A 13,057-nucleotide genomic window follows, 5' to 3' on the forward strand; every position below is an offset into this window, starting at 1 on the left:
CACAGAACCTCACTGTTCCCCCCACCCCCCGGTGCTAACCTGTACGGATGGACCTGCCCTCCAGTTCCGGCTCAGTTTGGGGAGGTGCCGGCAGAGCATCCGAGGGAGGGACAACTGTGAATTCTCTTCTCAGATGTCACCTCCTCAGTGAAGCCTTCCGTGACCACCTTCGCTTCGGTTTCCTCCCCTCACTCCCCCCTGTTATACTCTTCTGGTGCTGAAGATCAGAGAGGTTAAGTCACTGGCTCACAGACACAGCAAAGACTGCTTGGAGCTAAGCAAGGAGTGCCGCCACAGCTCTCTACCGCTCTTGTCTCTACTTCGTCCCCCCTCAGAGAGGGACACCTTATTCTTCACTATGAGGTTGAGGCCAACCCCAGGACCATTTTTGGTGCTGTTTGGCGTCAAGTCAACCCCTGCCATGATCTCATGTTCCCAGCAGGTGCACCCCGATTATCCAGCCAGCCATGCTGTGCCCATATTCTCAGCACTTGTGGCCACAGATGCCACCCAAGTCGCCCCCAAATGCCTTTGAGGCTGAAGAGTCCCTGAGAAACGCAGAGGGAAGCGTGGACACCCTCAGAGGTCATGGGGTGCCATGGATCTCACTGTGGTTCCTTCGATTTCCACCCAGAGGCACTGCCCGGGGACTGGGCTCAGTTAGCTCAGGGGGACCACCCTCCCTTCACCGGGGACAGGGACCTCCTGCCCACCCCAAGAAGGCAGGGCTGACAAGGGAGAGCCAGCAGGGATAGAGCCTGGGCCAGCCCTGTATGACTTGCCCAGTCCCCTCCCTGCCCTCCCCTCCTCCCTCTCTCCCTCTTGCCCACTCTGTTCCAGCCACACAAGCCTCCTTGCTGTCCCTCCAACACGCTAGGCACAGTCCTGCCCCAGGATCTTTGCACGGGCTATTCCATTTGCCTGCTAATGCTTCCTCATCCTTCAGGTCTCAGCACGACACTAACATGCTGGGCCAGGTGCCCTTGTGCAGTATGCGACCTACACAACCACACACAACCACTCTGATGGGAAGTATGGAGCATGACATGCGGTAGGCACTCAATAAATGCTCTCTTTGGTGATCATTTCTGTCTGTCGGCACCTTATACCTCTTTCTGAGTCCAGAGGCATGTGGGCTTCACAGCTGATCCTAGGAAGGGCCTTAGGCTTCCCCAGGCTGAGAGCAGCCCCCCTCCCCAGACAGCACCTCAGACTCACCCCGGGCAAGGTCTTCTGTTCGTGCAGGGCAGTCTGAGCTTTGATGGCGGAGTCCCTGGCACAATAGGTGAGAAAGGCACAGCCTGGAAAGGAAAGAATTGGGGGTGTTAAGAGAAAGGAATGCGGAGACCCACGTTCACGGTCACATTGATCCCAACAGCCAGAAGGTGGAAGCAACCCAAATGTCCATCAGTGGATGAAGGATAAACACAACTTGTCGTTCCATCCACGCGCTGGAACTTGATCCAGCCTCAGGAAGGAAGGGACCCTGACACCTGCCACGACGTGGAGGACACTGTGCTCAGTGAGAGGAGCCAGACCCAGAAGGACACATCCCACAGGACCCCAGTCCCAGGAGGTCCCCAGAGGAGTCCTATCCACAGAGACAGAGGAGAAGGTGGGAGCCGGGGCTGGGGCAGGGGGTGGGGAGTCCGTGCTTCGTGGGGACAGAGTCTCCGTATGGAGAGATGGAAAATTCTGGAGACGGCGGGTGGGGGGGTGGTGATTGCACGACAGTGTGAGCGTGCTTCATGCTGCCGAGCTGCGGGGCGCCTGGGTGGCTCAGTCAGCTAAGCGTCTTCCTTTGGCTCAGGTCATGATCTCAGGGTCCTGGGATCAAGCCCACTGCATCAGGCTCCCTGCTCAGTGGGGAGTCTGCTTCTCCCTCTCCCTCTGCCTCTCCACCCCCGCCCCCGCTCGTGCTCTCTTTCTCTCTCAAATAAATAAATAAAATCTTTTTTTAAAAATGCTTTGAGCTGTGCACTTAGAGATGGTTTAGACGGTAAATTTAATGTTATGTGTATTTTACCACAATAAAATAATGGAAAAGGAGGAAAAATTGTTTAAGATGGTAGATTTTATCTTCTTTTTTACTATAAGTTAAACAGAGGAGCCAACTTTTTTGGGGGGCAGGGGCCAACAGCAGTGGTTCAGCTGCCCACCACCCCAAACGGTGAGCTAGGGAAGGGGAGAAAGGAGACCCAGCTGTTAAGTAAATTCGTGGCTGACGCTAGATAAAGAGATACTGAGAAGGCTAGGTGAGGTGCGGTGGGGGGGGGGGTGGGACAGCTGCTGCCTCGGAGCGGGGGTGCACCAGCAGCCCCCAAAGACGCAGAAGGCTCCCCGGGACGGGACGGGGCGAGGAGCACCATGGCTCTGCATGGACGTGCTTCGTGGCCTCGCATGGGGCGCCTCTGCCTCCGTGGACGGGGCGCCACCTCTCTCTGGGTCTCAGTTGTCCCCATCAGAGAGGATGGTCCCAGTGTAGAAGGGGGGGGAGGGACAAGGGGCGGGGGAGGAGCTAGAGGGGGCGTGGCGCAGTGGCCAAGGGCAGAGCCAATCAGGAGAGGAAGGGGCGGGCCAGCCCTGAAGTGGTCCAGAGCCAGGGTGTGATTGACTGGACGTCGTCTTGGGGTGGGGGTGGGGCTGGGGCGGGGTGCAAAGCGTGAGAACTGCAGAGACAAGAGACATTGAGAGAGACAGAAGCAAGGAGAGAGAAGCCCCCAGAGAAAGGCTGATGAGATCAAAGGTATTTGAAAGATGTTTGCCTGAGGCCGGGTGTGGGATGCAGGCAGGTGTCAGGTCCCCTTCGACGGACCCAGGGGACCGGGCCTCAGCCCTGGGCTTTGCCTCTAACCTCTGTGGACCTCATTTTCACTGCGTGTGAAATGAGACCATCGTTGGCCGCTCTGATGCTGTTGGACCCTGTGTCCACCACCCCCATCTCCCTCCCTCTGCCTCCCCCTCCCCCGCAGGACCCCCTGCGCAGAAGCCCTGGGAACAGCTTCGTGGTGCCCATTTTTGCTCCAGGCAGGAGCTAATTAAAGCCGTATCCTTCCTTCTGGGATGAGCTCACCAAGCCCCCACTCCCACAGGCGGGGCCGGTTGATGGGGAGGGGTCTGCCTCAGGCCTGACAGGCTCCCTTGGAACCCTGGGGAGAAAGGCACCAGGCAGAGCTGAGGATGGTTTCTAGCATTTAAAAAACATTTGTTGTGAGAATGTAAAATGGTGCAGCCCCTGTGGGAAACAGTTTGGCGGCTCCTCAAAAAAGTTAAACATAGAATTACCATATGATCCAGCAATTCCACTTCTGGGTCTATACCCAAAAGAATTGAAAACAGGGACTCGAACAGATATTTCAAACAGATATTACACATATTCACAGCAGCATTATTCACAACGGCCAAAAGGTAGAACAACCCAAGTGTCCACCAACAGACGCATGGATAAACAAAATGTGGTCCATTCATACACTGGAATATTATTCTGCCTTAAAAAGTGGGGAATTCTGACCCATGTTACAATGTGGATGAACCTTGAGGATGTTATGCTCAGTGTAATAAGCCAGACATAAAAGGACACATCCCTCAGGACCCCACTCCCAGGAGGTCCCCAGAGGAGTCCCGTCCACAGAGACAGAGAGGAGAGGGTGGGAGCCAGGGCTGGGGCAGAGGGTGGGAGTCTGTGCTTCATGGGGACAGAGTCTCCGTGTGGGGAGATGGAAAGTTCTGGAGACGGAGGGTGAGGGTTGTTTTACAACAATGTGATTGTGCTTAATGCCATTGAGGTGTGCACTTAAAAATAGTTAAGATGGGGGGGCGCCTGGGTGGCTCAGTCAGTTAAACGTCCGACATGTCTTGGCTCTGGTCATGATCTCAGGGTCGTGAGATGGAGTCCCATATAGGGCTCGGCGCTCAGCTGGGGGGTCTGTTTGAGAGTCTCCCTCTCCCTCTGCCCCTCCCCCACCACTCTCTCTCTCTCTCTCTCTCTCTCTATCTATCTCTAAAAATAAACAAATCTTTAAAAAATGGTTAAGATGGGGCGCCTGGGTGGCTCAGTCATTAAGCATCTGCCTTTGGCTCAGGTCATGATCCCAGGGTCCTGGGATCGAGCCCCGCATCGGGCTCCCTGCTCAGCTGGAAGCCTGCTTCTCCCTCTCCCACTCCCCCTGCTTGTGTTCCCTCTCTCGCTGTCTCTCTCTCTGTCAAATAAATAAATAAAATCTTAAAAAAATAAAAAAATGGTTAAGATGGTGAATTTAATGTTACGTGTATTTTACCAAAATAAAAAATTGTCATTGGGATATATTAAAAACATACCCCCCCGGGCGCCTGGGTGGCTCAGTTGGTTAAGCGACTGCCTTCGGCTCAGGTCATGATCCTGGAGTCCCGGGATCGAGTCCCACATCGGACTCCCTGCTCGGCGGGGAGTCTGCTTCTCCCTCTGCCCCTCCCCCCTCTCATGCTCACTCTCTCTCTCTCAAATAAATAAATCTTTAAAAAAATAAAAAATTAAAAAAGTTAAAAAAAACATACCCCCCCAAGAAAAGTGCAGAACATGAAAGTATACAATGTAGCAAATAATTATAAAATCATGTAACCATTTCCCAGGTCAAGGAATAGAACATGGCAGTCACCGGAAACCCCAGTGCCTCCCATCCCATGACAAGCCCTCCATCCGCCGGAGGTGACTGCTATCCTGGCTTTTGTGATAACCACGTCATTGTTTTTCATTATGGCTTCCCGCCCCGTGTGTGTCACTAATCAATGTAGCTGAGTACTTCCTGCTTTTGAACTTATATAAACGGAATCATAGCATATGTATACTTTGTGTCTAGATTCTGTTACTCAACAACAGATGGTTGTGAGTATCAGGAGTTAATTCCTTTTCATAGTTGTGTAATATTTTCTCCTGTGAATATACTGCAAGTTGGCTATCCATTCTCTTGTGAGTGGGCATCTGGGTTGTCCACTGTTAGAGACAATCATGAATAACGCTGCCATGGAACATTCTTATATAGGTGCTTTGATGCACAAAGGCATATCCAGGAATGGGATGGCAGGTTATAAGGTAGGTTTATGTTTAGCTTTAACGGGTTCCTTCAGTTTTCCAAAATGGGTTGTACCAAAGAATTCTCCAACCAACGGGTCTGACAGTATTAATTCTTCATTTTCACCAACCCTTGGTTTTACCAGCCTTTTAAATGTAGTCATTATGGTAGGCGTATCACTGCATTTCATTGGGATTGTAACATACATTGCTATAGTTATTAATAAAGCCAGGCACCGTGTTGCTTTGTAGGAGTTCTTTATGTGCTGTGTAAATAAAGAATACTTTGGATTCTTTTGTGGTTACATCTGATGCACACATCTTCCCCCAACCCATGGCTGGTCTTTCTACTCTTTTTTTGGTGTTTCTATTTTCTGAATTTAATCCCCCAAGGTCTTCAGGGAAAGGAGAGGCACTAAGACAACTAGCCTAGGGCCTGAGAAAAATTAGGCACAACCAGCAAGAAATTGCACTGCAAGAAGATGTGAAATAGAAGCAAAACCCTTCCCCCTTGGGCGCATTCCTGCCCGTGAGGCCTCATTTGCAGAACATGGAGTGTGCTGGTCCTGGGAGGCTAGGCTAGGACCCCTGAGCGGCCTTCTAGGCCATCAGCCTCTGGGTTCGGAAGGTTTTCAGCCAGAGGGACAGAAAGACCAAATTGCATGCCACTGTCCCCGGTGCTGAAATGCTTGCCTGTTCTCTTGACCCCTTAGTTTCTCTTTTCTAATGGGGAGAAATGTGTGATGTTTACCCGTTTCTGGGTAAACACAGCCTCGACGTTCAGTTAGTTCAGTTCCTATTAGGGTTTAATTGGATCCCCCCTCCCCAAAATTCATATGTTGCTGTCCTAACCCCTCAGGACCTCAGAATGGGACCTTATTTGGAAAATGAGCCATTGCATATGTAATGAGTTAAGGTGAGGTCATCCTGGAGGAGGATTAGCCCCAGTGCCATAGGACTAGTGTCCTTACAAAAGGAGGAAATTTGGGCACAGAGACACACACTCAGGGAGAAGGCCATGTGATTATGAAGGCAGAAATCTGGGGGATGTATCGACAAGCCCAGGGACTTCCAACAAACCACCAGAAGCTGGGAGAGACCTGAACCAGATTCTCCCTCCATTTTGAAGGAACCAATTCAACCCACACCTTAATCTCAGACTTCTGGCTCCCCGGACAGTGAGCAAACATGCTTCTGTTTTTGAAGACCCCTGGTTTGTGGTACATTTTTTCCGCAGCCCTAGCATCCTAATATAGTCCCCAATCAGCACAGACTTTCAGGGGTATTAATAAAGTTCACTGGCTTCTAATACTAACAAACTTGTACTCAGTATGGACTCACTCAATCCTTATAACAACCCCACAGAGTAGCTGCTAGTATTGTCTTCATTTTACAGATGAGTGTCCAGGGCAGAGAGTGGGGAAGGGACTTGCCCAGGGCCTCACAGGTGGTAAGTGTGTGCTCATCCAGGCTCCATGGACAGTTTGCCTGGAGCTTGCATCTTTTAAAAAATTTCCCCAGGGCCTAGGGTGAGGATCACAGGCCCCTGATTCACCCTTTCCTGAAAGGAGCTTTAAAATCGTGTCAGGATCAAATGCAGGTTCAAATGCATGGACCTCATTTTAATTGTTCGAGGTCTGTTTGCTGTAGCCTAGTCCCACAGAGACCTTTTGAGGGAAGTCACAACCCAACCAAAGCCTACATCGGGTGAAATTCTCATCTCAATTTCAGCCCTGGCCACCCCTACCCCACACATCAGCCTCACCAATGACAAGGGGGCCAAGTCTGGTGTCCAGCAGCCCCTTCCCATGCTGGCCAACCCCTGGGGTTCTTCCCAGAGTGCTCAGCGCTTGACCATCCCTTCCAACCCACACCCATTTTCAAAGCCTGGACAAGGACTGATCTGGGGTGGGGTGCTGTTAATGCCCACAGATCTCTCTAGGCCCAAAGACAGAGCAGGGACCAAAATGGGGGAATCACTGGGGAACAAGAGTATGTATATATGAAAGTTTCCTAATAACTAGATCCGTGTCATCACAGCTCCCTTGGGAGGGAGGGAGCTCCCCATCTCTGGAGGTAAGCAGCAGTGACTCCCCAGAGAGGAAACTTCTTTGCCAGAGAATCCTCAGAGTCCCTCCTCATGCTAAGATCCTCTGCTCTCTGGTCTGAGATCTGAGCTTTTGGGATTTCATGACTCAAAGTTGTAATGATGATGATAATAATAGTCAGTGTCTGCTGAGCACCAGGCATCCTTACAGGGGCACGTCACTGGTATCAACCCTTTGAGTCCTCAGACTAGCCCAAGAGAATTGCATGATTGTATTTATTATTATTGTTATTATTAAAGACTTATTTATTTAGAGAGAGCGAGCACAGGGCGGGGGAGAGGCAGAGGGAGTGAGAATCTCAAGCAGACTCCTTGCTGAGCATGGAGCCCGACGTGGGGCTCAATCCCACGACCCTGAGATCATGACCTGAGCCAAAACCAAGAGTCGGACGCTCAACCGACTGAGCCACCCAGGCGCCCTGGTATTTTATTTATTATTATTTGCATTTTGCAGGTAGGGAAACTGAGACAGCAGCCACACAGGTAACATAGTGATGGAACTCCAGAGGACTAACTCCAGTCTGTGCCTCCTCGACCTCAATATTCTCCCTTATAAAGATAGTAGTAGTTACGACAACAGCTCCATCACGGAGCACTTGGACAAGGTGGCCATTATCTTGGGGGCCTCGTTCCACCCCCCTCGCCCCCTCTCCTCCCTGCAGGAATCCTGTAAGGTGGGTCTTATGCAGACTATGCAGGGAGGTTTGCCTAAGATGCAGGAAAGGGTAGAGCCAGAGTTTGAACCCAGGGGCATCTGACGTCATGGGTTTCACTGCCATCCACTGTGCTTAGAGGCTTTGATCTCCAGGGTGTGGCTGTGGAGTGGCAGGGGCTCCCAATTCTGCCATCTTCCTTGAAATTCACTCAAAACCTTTGATGTTTTAAGGCAAAGGTGGCCTTAAAAGCATCTATGGAAAGACAATTATGCACCACCTTCCATCTAGTGTAGACACCGATTGTTTGATGTGCAGATCAACGGAATCATTGGGGGGTGACCTAACAATACAGGCCTCCCAAACATGGGCTCTGGGGCAACCCCACAGAGCCTTCAGTGGTGGGAAGAATTGTGCCCAACTTACAGATGAGAAGACTGAGGTTCACAGTGACCCAGGTCACCTGGAGCCCATATCTGCATGACCCCATTGCCCAGGGCTCTTCCCCCAGCCCACAAGGACACTCCTCTATCCAGCCTGGGAGATTCTGTCTCTGAGGAGGGGAGCAAAGTTGACCATGGTCCCTCCGCAGCAACCGGTCTCTGTTCACCCTGGGCTCCGGGGAAAATGCCCTGACTAATGGGCGATCCTAAGGCTCGCAGGCTGGGAAAAGGCGCAAAAGACACACCCCCATGTGTGGTCAGCCCGGGGCAGAGGGTGGGACAGAGGGCTAGGGGAAGCCCAGAGGACAAAGGATGGCTCTGTCTGGCGCTGAGGGTGTAGGGAGCAGGCTGGGGAGTTTGGCAGGTGTCAAGCGATGTTGTGGGGGGCGGGGAGCATAAACACTTTCCTCAGCAGGTGAAGACAATGAGCTGAGTCGAAGGCAGTGGGGAGCCACAGAAGATGTGTGGGCAGGGGAGGGCACAAAGGTGTGTGCTGGGAAGATCTTCTGGGGCCAGCATGGAGGAGGGACCGAAGTACAGAACAGAAGGCTAAGGTCAGGAAGGCGAGGACTGAGCTGGGGCCATGGGGGCAAAGAGGAGAGACGGATGAGACCTTCAGAAGGGGTCTCTGGGGGGCAAGGGGCTGGGGGTAGAGGCGGGGCGGAAGCCCAGGGCCATCCCTGGGAGGGTGTAGCGGACTGTATGGTGGCCCTCCAGAAAAGATATGTGTACATCCCAGACCCTATGCGTGGGAACTTATTTGGAAAAAGGGACTGTAATTAAGATGTAATTAAGGATCGGGGTGCCTGGGTGGCTCAGTCGTTAAGTGTCTGCCTTCGGCTCAGGTCTGGTCCCAGGGTCCTGGGATCGAGTCCCGCATCGGGCTCCCTGCTCCGCGGGAAGCCTGCTTCTCCCTCTCCCACTCCCCCTGCTTGTGTTCCCTCTCTCGCTGTGTCTCTCTCTGTCAAATAAATAAAATCTTAAAAAAAAAAAAAGATGTAATTAACGATCTTGAGATGAGATCCACCCTGGATAACGAGGTGGACTCCAGATCCATTGACAAATGTCCTTGTGAGAGACAAGAGGGGACACAGAGAGAGGAGAGACCACGTGAAGACGGAAGCACAGATGGAGGGATGCAGCCACAAGCCAAGGGGAGCCTGGAGCCCCTGGAAGCTGAAAGAGGCAGGAAGATCTGTCCCCTGGAGCCTCCTGAGGGAATGCAGGCCCTTGATCTCGGACTCCTGTTCTCAAGGACCGGGGAGAAGTCTGCCCTTTTAAGCTAAGTTTGTGGTCATTCGTGACCTACGTCCCAACAGACTCACTGCTCACTGGGTGGAGATCCAGTAGGAAGAACAGTTTGGAAGAAAGATGCAGAATCTGGTTTGGGTCCTCAGACCCATCTGGGGACTTGGGAGACATCAGGGGAAGGACCACCCCCCAGGACTGACTAAAAATCCTCCAAATGTCCCAGCAAGGAAGTACCAACTGAAGACAGAGCCAAGCCCTGGGTCAGACGCCATGGCCTCAGCTGGAACCCTCCTTCTAAACTGGCAGATATTTGCATCCTGTGTTACAGATGCGTGAACCCAGGCTCAGAGAGGCTTAGCAGCTTTCCTAAGGTCACACAGCAAGTCACAAACAAGGCCTGGAACTGAACCCAACCTGGGGGTGGGCACAGGGCTTCTGAGTTTCAGAAAATCCCAGAGTGTGGGGGACTACTTGAGTGGCCTAAATAAAAATAGTTTTTAAAGTTGTTTGTTCCTTCTTAGTATTCATGGTCATTATTTTCATGCCTAAGTGTGGGATTTCTGTCACTTCCGGGGAACTGGGCAGGTCTGGGAACTGGCCATGTCTCCCCGCACCCCACGCTCGGCCTCTCACCCACCACCCTGGGGCTCGCTGCGCCTTGGTCCACACACGCCCGCCCTCATCTGTGTCGCCCATCCTTTCTCCTCCACCCCGCGACCCGGCCTGTGTCCCTTCCCGAGGAGGGGGGTCAGGCACCCCTGCGGCTCTCCCTGAGCCCGTGAGGCACTCTAACTGCCCATCAGGAGTTACTGTCCCACTGGACTCGGAGGCCCTGAGGGTGAGAACCAGGTGTGCTGGCCACTGCACCTGTCCCCAGGGCCCAGCACTGGGCCCAGCACTCTGTGTGCTCAGCAAGAATTTGGCCACAGCTCACAGCCTCCATACTGGTAGAGTGCCCATCCATGCCCTCCTGGACATGTGGTCCCCTCTGCCCTGGTCTCCCCACACCGCTGCCTCCCTCACCCCTACAACCGGCCCCCAGGGGCCACCAGAGGGCGCCTGTGAGCACCTCGTCTGCCCACAGCCCTCCAAGGCTCCCTCCTCCCTGGGGTACAAGCCTAATCCTCCCCACACGGTTCCTAAGGCCCCCACAACCTGCCCTGTTCCCTCCCTGTCCTCCCCTCCTCCCTCTCTCCCCCAGCCCACTCTGCCCCAGCCACACATGCCTCCTCTGTTCCTCCAAATGCCAGGCCCTCCTGCCCCAGGACCTTTGCACAGGCTGTTCCAGAATTTGCTTCTCCAGATCTCTGCACAGTTCACTCCCTTCCTTCAGGTCTTGGCTCAAATGTCACCTCCTTACTGGAGCCTCCTTTGAGCACACTGTTTAAAGTTACGGCCCTCAATCACCCCCTCACCCGGCTCTATTTTTCCTCTGCCCCCATCACCATTTCTATGATGCATACAGGTTTCCCTCACTATCCAAAAGTAGAGTGTTCCTGTGAAACCTCCTGTCAGCCTAAATGGCATACAGCAAGGAAGCAACCACCTTAATTTATATGGAAAACTTTTTGAACATTCCCACACTCAAAAAATAACCTCCTTTAGGCTTTCGGATACTTTAGGACACATCTTGCTAATGGATGCAGAGAATGAACCAAGGTAAAGCACAGATGCTCACACGGTTCAGAGCCCTGGCGGGGGGGAGCATTGCCTCTGTAAGAGCTCACTGCAAAACCAGCGCTGAATGCTCGTTTTGCTTTCTGCTTTTATTCATAAAAGCAAATATCCCCTTCGGATTTCTTCCGGTTGCCAAAAAGAGGTATTCACGTAGGCCTTTCGTGGAAGTGAAGTAGGGTAATACAAACTTTCCAAAAGCAGGGGGTGCCCACATTATATTTATTTCTGTTCCCCACGCCCACTGGAATGTCCCTTCCACAAGGACAGAGGTTTTTACATTTGATTGGGGGGGTACCTAGATAGTGCCTGGCACACAGTAGGTGCTCAATGGATACTCGTTGCCTGAATGCTTGTGTTTTCAAGCTGACCTGCTAATATCAAGGTGACCTCTTTGAGGGCAACGGCATTTGATCCATTTTCATTCCTCCCCTGTCCTACCCTGCGTGGCATGGAGTTATTCAGTATTTCCCGAGCACCTATTATGCACCAGCTGTACAATGGAAACAGACGCAGGAAAGACCCCTTGTTCATTGCTGATCACTAACATCTCCCGCTTCCTTCGCCAGCAAGGACCGACCACAACAGGTCGTGTGAACCCTCCTCTCAAATCCCGTGGGCCCCCAACCCCCTGCACTCCAGGTGCCCCATGTTCTTGGTCTTTAACCTTGGCTCTGTGATCTAGCCCGGCCCACTGCCCCTCTCTGCTGTGTGATCTTGGGTCACTTAACCTCTCTGAGCCTCCACTAAGGATTACAGAAGACAGTCCCATGTGCTGTGGGGCCACCCTCCACCAGCCCTCTGCCCCCGGACACCCTCTCTGTTCCCCTCCATCCTTTCAGCCCCAGGCTGTCCCTACCTACTAACAACAGTGGGGTTGACAGGCTCTCTCCTATATTCATCACACCTCCCCTCACTTACAAAGTCATTGGCTCCTGTGCAAGAGGGCAGGGCTTCATGCCCGAGGCTCACGCTCCTGGACCCCTCCATCCAGTGCACCATCTCTGGGGTGGCCTCCTCCCTCCCCGGCTGAGCTCCTCCTCTGCCCCAGACTTACTCATCAGGGCTCCTCAGGCCTCGTCTGGACACGTACCCCCAATCTCCTGCCCACAGCCATCTTGACTCTTCCCACAGACTGTCACCACTGCTACACCGCTGGTCCCTCCATCCGTACACCCACCCACATGTCCATCCATCTGTAATCCCTTCATTTACCCATTCTTCCACTTATCCACCCATCAGTCCATCCATCCATCCATCCATCCATCCATCCACCCACCTGTCCATCCAACTGTCCATCCACCCATCTGCTGTGTTCCAGGCACTATTCTAGGCCCTGGGGACACAGCCATAAACACAAAAGGCAAAAGACTTCGTCCTAATGGGGTTTCCTAATGGGGGAAGGAGAGAAAAGCAAAATAACATAAAAAGCAAAATCTATGATCTATGGTATGTCAGAAGTCTTCATTTTCACAGGGGGAAAAAAGGAAAGCAGGGAAGAAGGGTTTGGAGTGCTGGAGGGTGGCTGTGATTATAAATCACGTCTGCAGGGAGGCAGCATCGAGAAGGTGAAGGTTGAAAGGTATGAGGAAGGAGGATGCGAGTATCTGGGGGACAAGGAGGCTTCACCAAGGAGGTGACATCTGAGCCAAGACCTGGAGGAAGTGAGAGAGTGAAGCCTGCAGAGATTTGGGGGAACAGCATCCCAGGTAGCAGGGATAGCTCATGCAAAGGCCCTGGGGCAGGACTGACCTGGTGTGTTGGACAAACAGCAAGGAAGCCCATGTGTCTGGGGCAGAGTGGGTGAGGGGGAGAGAGGGAGGAGGGGAGGGCAGGGAGGGGCGGGGCATGTCATGCAGGGCCTTGGGGTTGCAGAGAGGAC

The 13,057-nt window shown here is 52.7% G+C and overlaps 1 protein-coding gene across 16 annotated transcripts in view; it reads right to left on the reverse strand.

Annotated features, from left to right (window-relative positions):
- CELF5 (CUGBP Elav-like family member 5) overlaps positions 1–13,057 on the reverse strand; it is a 49,400-nt gene that overhangs the window by 24,804 nt on the left and 11,539 nt on the right. For all 16 annotated transcript variants that reach the window (XM_028126247.1, XM_088018179.1, XM_028126260.1 and 13 more), the window contains exon 2: positions 1,219–1,301. In XM_028126247.1, the coding sequence (XP_027982048.1) occupies positions 1,219–1,301 (83 nt within the window). The remainder of the gene's footprint in view (positions 1–1,218; positions 1,302–13,057) is intronic.

Source organism: Eumetopias jubatus, unplaced genomic scaffold (genome assembly GCF_037043125.1).
Source record: "Eumetopias jubatus isolate StellerSeaLion01/CBP00866 unplaced genomic scaffold, mEumJub1_p1.0 scaffold_1, whole genome shotgun sequence".
Taxonomy (NCBI): domain Eukaryota; kingdom Metazoa; phylum Chordata; class Mammalia; order Carnivora; family Otariidae; genus Eumetopias; species Eumetopias jubatus.